The sequence below is a fragment of the Protopterus annectens genome, chromosome 3.part1 (assembly GCF_019279795.1).
Source record: "Protopterus annectens isolate FY-2018-M chromosome 3.part1, PAN1.0, whole genome shotgun sequence".
In the NCBI taxonomy this organism is placed as follows: Eukaryota; Metazoa; Chordata; order Ceratodontiformes; family Protopteridae; genus Protopterus; species Protopterus annectens.
Window position 1 is genome coordinate 1,296,633,830 of NC_056732.1, and position 7,854 is coordinate 1,296,641,683.

The 7,854-nt window shown below is 40.8% G+C and overlaps 1 protein-coding gene across 1 annotated transcript in view; it reads left to right on the forward strand.

The window, feature by feature from the left end:
• The window catches only part of LOC122797768 (meckelin-like), a 423,515-nt gene that overhangs the window by 55,687 nt on the left and 359,974 nt on the right, over nucleotides 1–7,854 (forward strand). Inside the window, exon 3 of the mRNA XM_044066289.1 lies at nucleotides 1,451–1,544. Coding sequence (XP_043922224.1) covers nucleotides 1,451–1,544 — 94 coding nt within the window. The remainder of the gene's footprint in view (nucleotides 1–1,450; nucleotides 1,545–7,854) is intronic.

The following is a 7,854-nucleotide window of genomic DNA, read 5'->3' on the forward strand; positions in this document are numbered from 1 at the left end:
ATATCTAGCCACTTTGGAATGTGAGTGGGTCAGAGAATATAATGGGTGCAGTATAGGTATTTTAAAGAGGTGGAAGTTTGAACTCCAGCCAGACACATGCTTAAGTATTATCAAGACAGCTGTAATTACTTGGTACAAATGGTCTGAACTCACTAAAAATGATTGTGCAGTTCACAGAGTGCGGAACTTTTGCTAAGCACATTCTAGAAAACCTTAAAAAGAAGGGGATAAAGTATCTGCCTTTTGTTGGTCATCTTTTATTGACGGCAATAAGACTCTAAAAATAAGGAAAAGGAATATGTAGTTAGAAGTTTAAAATACAATTCAGATAGATTAAAACACATCTTCAGGCAGCTAATAGAACAGTAAATACATTATCAAAATGATTGAAGAAAATTCCCGTACCTGTTGTTTATATCCCTTACAACTATTAGACAGATTAGCAGTTAGCCAGATGATTCTTCTGGTGACTGGCCTCTGATTCTTTCCGTCCCCTCACCCTTTACCATAAGATCAATTTGCTTCCTATGAATCTGATAGCCCTCCTTTTGCTGAGAGTGCAGGTGGAGGTACAGAATGCTGATCTACCTACTACTTCCCCGGATACAGCTCAAGTAGCACTACTACCTTACTCCATGGATCAGTTTATATTACACAAGTTGGACAACGGCAACACCCACCTGTCACAAATGTTATATTTGATGATTCATGTTGTTTGAAGTTAATAGTGTACATAAAAAGGCAGATAATCCAAGTTTTATAGTCGGGATCATGTTTATCAATTTTATATGCATTGTAATGTACAAATTTCTGTTTTTCCCAGGTATGAGGCACTACATGTAGCGAAAGGATGAAACCCACTATTTTATTGTTTGTATCTTTATCAAAAGTGTATATTAAAATAAACAGATTTATTTTGTACAGTTAAGCTTTGAGATTAGTATGTGATGCAAAACATTAGTGGAAGATCTTATATGTGCACCACGTTTAGAAAACCTGTTTGCTTGTTAAAATGTTATGCCTTCATTCATGTACAAAAGCTACTATCAGCTGCTCTAAGCCTCTTCTCATTGCTACATTCCCTGATTTTATGGGAAACAACATGATTTTTTGAGGTAAGTAGCACAGATTGGTAGTTCTGTGTTATGGAATGCATGTATGCGCTCTATACTGGAATGACACAAGTAGCATAAATGCCCATTTTTATGTATGTCTGAATAGAGGACAACAGTTGGGTGCAAACTAAAACCAGTGTGATACTGCAGAAAAGATTAAAATGAAAGTAAGTAATGCAGCAAGGTGTTAATAATAATAATTTGGGAAGCTAAAGCAGTTTGGCAAGATAATGTGCTGGGATAAAAGTAATGCATTAGTAAACTATATATCACATGTGATTAATTGAGGTCATGTACTGAATTTCTGTTTTTAAACAAATTTTTATACTTTTCAGGTAGTCACTGAAGATGGGTGGGACTGCATCAAGTGTCCAAGTGGAAAATTAACCACTGAAAAAACATGCAGATGTGATGAAGGAAGTATCTTGGGTAAGGAAGAAAATCTGATGGGCTTGATGTTTTCCCTGATGTTTTTCAACTGTAGCAGCACCAAACAATTATAAAAAATAGATGTTTGCCGTAGTATTAAGTGTTGTGTACTGACTCTTGGCATTTCTTCCCCCAGGTAGCTCAATTGGTCAGCCTGACTTTCAGTGCTGAGGCTCTTCCCATTGTCTGTGACTGAGGCATTCCCATCAGGACACAAGGGCATCTATAATTCTGTATACAAGAAGCGTATCGGTTGATGCCAGTGTGTTTTGCAAGTTTTATCGTATTCAATCAGTTGGTCAGCATGCTTCTAGGAGCCAGATAAAACCCCCCTTTATTGATTAATTTTATGTATTCAATATTTTTTTTTAATAATTTATTTCCAATGGAAAAGACAGCTTTTCCTTAAAGTTACTTCATGGGTGACTGTGCTGTGGCTTCTCATTGTTCATCAGATCACCCATCTTTTTCCCCTTGTTCCATTGGTGTAGCAGATGCAGCCTCCGAAGACCAGGTGATAGCCAAGCATTCCTTTGCAGCTGTAGGAATGCCCTTAGTGGGCAAGGGAGACGCACGCTTGTCTGTCTCTGGGGAAGGGGCAGGTGAAGGTTCTTCACTTGGTCAGGATAGGGGGCTTATATATGGGATTAGTGTGCCTTCTAAGAGTCTTCTCTCTCTCCACAGAGATTCCCAGGAAAAGTGAAAATATTAAGAAAACCTTCCAGTCTCCTGTTTGTTTCCTTGGACAAGGAAGATTTACTGGGACTTGCTAAGGACCTCATTAGTACTATTTCCCCTGCCTTCTGTTTCTTCAGGCAAGTAGTGTTTCCTCTGTTTCTGAACTGGATTTTCAGTCAGAACAAGCATTGCATGGGGATGGTTGTACCTCAGGAATTTCTTCTCAATCTGTACATTTTGATTCTGAAGAAAGTATTATTTCAGATTTCCCTCCTAAAAATTGTTATTTTTCTGAGACTTCATCTAAGATGAAAGAGTTTTTTCAGTGGGTGTAGAATGAATATTCTTTGGCACAGCAAATGTATTGTGATTTGTTACAGTAGGACATGCCTAAATCTGCAGCTGCTCCCTGTGTTACTTGCTTTAGAGACTCTCTTTCCTCACTGGTTCTAGTTTGCCTTCTGCCCCAGGAAGTCTGAAGGTTTTACAATGTGTACCTCAGACTCATAAGTATTTATTTTCTAATCCTAAAGCAAACCCAGCAATGATTTCTTAATCTAAAACGGTTTCTGCTAAACAGTTTATTACTTTTAAACCCACTGCCCCACTAATGATGGTAAAGCAGTCAATGAGTTAGAAGTCCATGTTTTCTAGTACTTTAACTTTCAGGGTTTGACTTGTCAAAATATGCTAATTTTTTTACTTTTTTTTTTGTTTTGAGGACATGCAGTAGTTAATGGTTAACCTTTCCTTCTCTGAAAAAAATTTTTGAATACTTCTGTAACATCCGTCTGCTGCTTATGTTACTAACCATATTTTAAACTGCGCTTATTAATACTGCTGATTCTTCCTCCAGAGTTGCTGCTGCTTCTGAGTAAGTATTGAGGAATTTGGGTTGGCTTCATTCTCAACCTTCCTGCAGATGTTAAGATTGAAATATTAAATTCTCCCTTGGATAAGGATGTTCTCTTTGCCCCGTATGCAGTTCTTAAATTTTATCAAAAGGAAAATGCATTTCAATAAACAATACGGATTTTTTTTCTACTCTCGTATTTCAAAAGTAGATAGAAATTTTCCCTCCTCATCTGCCCCATTTTTCAATAAGCAGTTTAAGCAGTAAAGAGCCATCAAACAGAAGTTTGAAAAGTAATTGCAAGGAGAGTCTAAAAAAGAAAAACCTCCAAAAGATCAAGGACAGTCCTCTCAATCAGCATTAACTATTTACCTGTTAAAGCTTTTCCCCTTCCCACTTGGCAACCTTCTAATCTCTGTGCGACTTCACCTTCCTTTTGTGGTAATAGATACTTTCAGACAGATGGGTTTAAAATTTAATTTAGCAGGGGTCTCTTCACATTGTGCTTCCCTCCCTCCTTTTCAGGAGATTCCTCTTGCCTAGTGAATCATGTCTTTCTCTTTCTTTCCCCTCATTCTACCACAGGTGCTGGCAAAGGGAGTTACAGAACCTGCACCTCATTGCCAGTTGTGCAAAACTCTCTTGTACAAGGATTTTTTTTCTGATGCCAAAAGGGGGAAGATCGTGTAGGTCTGTACTGGATTTTTCCTTTCTAAAAATTTTTGTCAATATTTTTAAGTTCAGAAGACTTCCAAGATGGCTACACATTGAGTAAGAGCTTAATTTCAGCTGTTCTTTTGTGAAGACAGAAATTCAGAAAAGAATGTGCGTTTGTTTTTTGGGGTAAATTACAGTAAGTGGGTAGTAAGTACAATACCTGGATGTCAGCACAAATAACTTCAAAGAACCTGAAAGAAATTCTGTTACACGTGGTGAGGAGAAACACTTAACTGGGAAGAATATTGCAGCTATTCAGCAAAAAGCAGTTCCTGCTCCAGCTGTGGAGCAGGCAGTGGTGGCTCGTGGCATCGGACTACCGGACTGCAGCCCCCTCAGAAAAAAAAGAAAAAAGTACCTTTTTGTGTAGGCAAGTGTAGCATTTCTTTTTTTTTTTTTTTTTTTTTTTTTTACTGCGTCTCTCAGGCAAGCTGCAGACTAGTCTCCGACTCGTAGTTCCTTCCTGCCTCTGCAAGTACGTGCATGCGCACTATAACCGCCTCTGCGGCGGTTTAAATAAAGACTTTTTTTTTTGTTTTTGCTGCAGCCCGGTGAAGGAATTAAGGCATCTGTGTGATGCCCAGCAGTCTATGCGGTTCCAAACCGCATAGAACTGAAAGGGGTTCGGACTGCGACGTCGGCAGGCACGTACATGACGTGCTTGGCCTAAAATGCTGCTGATTGGTTGTCGCTCTCTTCCCGGGCTTTATGCACTGGGAGAAGAGCGAGAATCTAACAGTTTTAGACAGTGTTGTGGACTGAATTGTCTGATCATCGCGACTGAGTCAATCGCAAGGGAAGGATTTACATAGGCTATTCGCCTTTGCCATTGGAATTGGATTTCTATTTTTTTTTTTTTTTTTTTTTCTTTTATTTTGGGTGGCCTATATTTTGTCAGATGTGCTGCAGAAGAACAAGAGCTGAAGAAAGAAGTAGTAGAGTTAGAGTAGAAGAAGAAGAACAGAGTAGAGTACAGAGAGATTTCTTCTTGGTGGTATGTATTTATATATTTTTTATTGTCCCAGCCAACTGCATCTTTTATTTTTAACTGTCAATTTGTTTATATCTGAACATAAAACCTGTTAATGACACACAGGTGAATTTCATTTAATCCTGACAGCTGCTACACACAAGGCAAAAAGAGTAAAGTCTGTAACATGAAAAAGTTGAACTGTTTTGTTGCATGCTTTAAACAGAGGCCTGAAGTAAAAAAGAAAACCACTTGGGTTAACTAAAAAACAGAGGAAAGTTATGCAACTGTGTGTGTGTGTGTGTGTGTGTGTGTGTGTGTGTGTGTGTGTGTGTGTGTGTGTGTGTGTGTGTGTGAAAAAATGCCCCAGTTACTATATACTGGTGGCTAGAGAGAACAAATGGTGGTGGGTAGAGATACTCTGGCTTGAACCCTGTATGCAGGTGTTAAGGACCTGAATTTCCTACCCACCACCATTTGTAAAACAAATTGCAGATTTTTGCCTCTTATTTGATCTGATCTGTTCCTCATAATATCTGTGGTTTCTAAATGTTGCAATGCTTGATATTTGATGGTGCAGTGGTAGCTTTGTTGCCTCACAGCTGCAGATTCTCAGGATGTTCTTCGTCTCACATTGCTGCAGTCATAACCTGTGGGTAGTCCGCTGTCCTCGGTCGGCCCGAATACCAAAGAGTTAGGCTGGCGTCGGTCATGGTCGCCCGGAGCTGACGTCAGTACGTAGTAGTACTTAAGCGCATGACCGACGCCATATCCTCAGTCTTTCTTGCCACGTGGTCCGAAGCAGAAGCAGCGTTTGCAAGTGCCGTTCGGCGTTCTGAAATTTTCAATTATCGAGTTTCAGACTGAAGACCAAGTTGGGCTAAGTACCCCGTTGGGGAAAATTTTTGTCTTTTCTTGCCTCAGTTAATCCGGATGTCAGAAAAAGTTAATAATTGTATTTCTTGTGGGAAACAGATACCTCATAGGGACTATCATTCTCTCTGTATTCCTTGCTTGGGGCCTGAACACGACGTAGTCGGGTGTCGCTTTTGCGCTAGATTTAATAAGCGCACCATTAAACGAAGATTAGACTGTGCCAGGCTTGTTTTCGGTAAGCGGTGTAACTATAACATGCCGTCGGATCCTCCGACGCCCGCTACCGCTAAAAAGCGAAAAGATAAATCTTTAAGGTCTAAACCGGATGAGTCATCCGTTGCGGACGCCGGTTCTATGGAACCTTTGGTTGAATCTGTGGATCCAGCCGAGGTCTCGGCTGAATCCCAGGGGGAACCTTTACTTTTGCAGGAGTTGGCCTCTCAGGAGTTAGGCCAGGCCGAGGGTGCTTCTCAGGTATCTGTAGTTCCATCCTTACAAAAGATTATTAGGCCTTCTACCTCAGTGACTAAAAGCCATGCTAAGGCTAAACCTGGTCTTACTGGTACTGGCCATAGCCCTAGTTCTTCAGCTTCTGTTCCTAAAAAACATATGTTGAAAATGGCAGAGGATTTGATTACTTTGATCAGGGGTTCTATGCCCCCTCCAGAGAAGAGGCCTAGGGTGGAGGCAGATTTAGAGGGAATGGAGCATTCTTCAGACTACTCTGAGTCCTCAGCTGAGGATATTCAGGATTTCCCTCCCTATTCAGATTCGGATGCAGAGGATTCCTGTCCTTCTGCTTCTCCTCCAGAGGACTTTTCCTTTTCTGAAACTTTACATTCCATGAGGGAACATTCCAGGTGGGAAGGTCAGGATTTTTCAGATTCTCGAAAAAGGCTTAGGGAATTTTTGTTTTTGCCACAACATAGGCCTTTGGCTATTCCCCCTGTCTTAGATGTTGTTCAGGATGTTTTTTCTGAAGCTTCACTTAATCCTGATTCTTTACCCCCTGCCCCTGTCAAGCCAGATAGGTATTACAGAGTTCCAGAGGCACATAAATATTTGTATAAGAGTCCTAGGGCTGACCCGGAAACTATTATTCAAGGGCCGAAGGGTGTCAGGGCTTCTGTGGTTAAAAATACAGTTCCTTTGGATAAAGATTCTAGAGTGTTGGATAGGTGGGGGAAAAAAGTGTACACCTCTTCTGTGTTGGCTATGAGGGCTTTAAATTGCCAGTTTCTTATGCTGAAGTATCAGAACTTTTTGTTAGGTCAATTGAAATCTAAGGTGGATGCTTTATCTGAGGGTATAGAGTGTAAGGAATTGCAGGAGTTGGTTCATGCTTCAGATCAAGTTGGTAAACATTCCTTGCAGTGTGGCTTCGATGCTCTTCGGGCTTCATCCAGGGTGGCTGCTACTGGTTCAGTTATTCGTAGACATGCCTGGCTTAAGGATCAAAATTTGTCAGATCATGTTAAACCTCGGATTTTGGATGCTCCTCTTCAATCTGAAGTTCTTTTTGGTTCTCCTGTGGAGTCAGTTTTGAAAAAGATGGAAGATAAAGCTAAGTCTATGCAGACGGTTAAGGATTTTTTGCAAGTGCAGCCTCCTAAGTTTAGCAGGAATTGGCCTGCTAGAGGATGGTCCTACCCTTCTTCGGATTTTCAGTCTAAGGGCAGGTCTAGACGTGGTAGAGGCAGGGCTCACGCTCAGTGTTCTTTCAGACGTAGGACTTGGAGTTCTCCTGCACAGTCTTCTGGTGAGGGCAGGGGTCAGCCTTTTCGTAAACAGACCCAATGACCTGTATCTTCAGCTGCCAGATCCTTCTTTTCTGGCAGCTCCTCTAGGAGGAAAGTTGGCACTTTTCAAACAAAACTGGCATTTGTTCACCCAGGACAAATGGGTGTTGGAAATAATAAATCAAGGTTACAAGTTTTATTTTCACACTTTTCCTCCTTTCAAAGGCATGCCGGATGTGCCTCCTCAGCAAAGGCTGGAGGCTCAGGAACAAATTTCTTTGCTTTTACAGATGGGAGCAATCCAGGTGGTACCTCTGTCAGAAGTAGGCCTAGGGTTTTATTCCCGTCTATTCCTAGTGCCAAAGAAAGGAAACACTTGGAGGCCAATTCTGGATTTGTCCATTCTCAATACCTACCTAGACATTCCAAAGTTCAAGATGTTAACATTACAACTTCTGCCTATGCTAGGCAAAGATC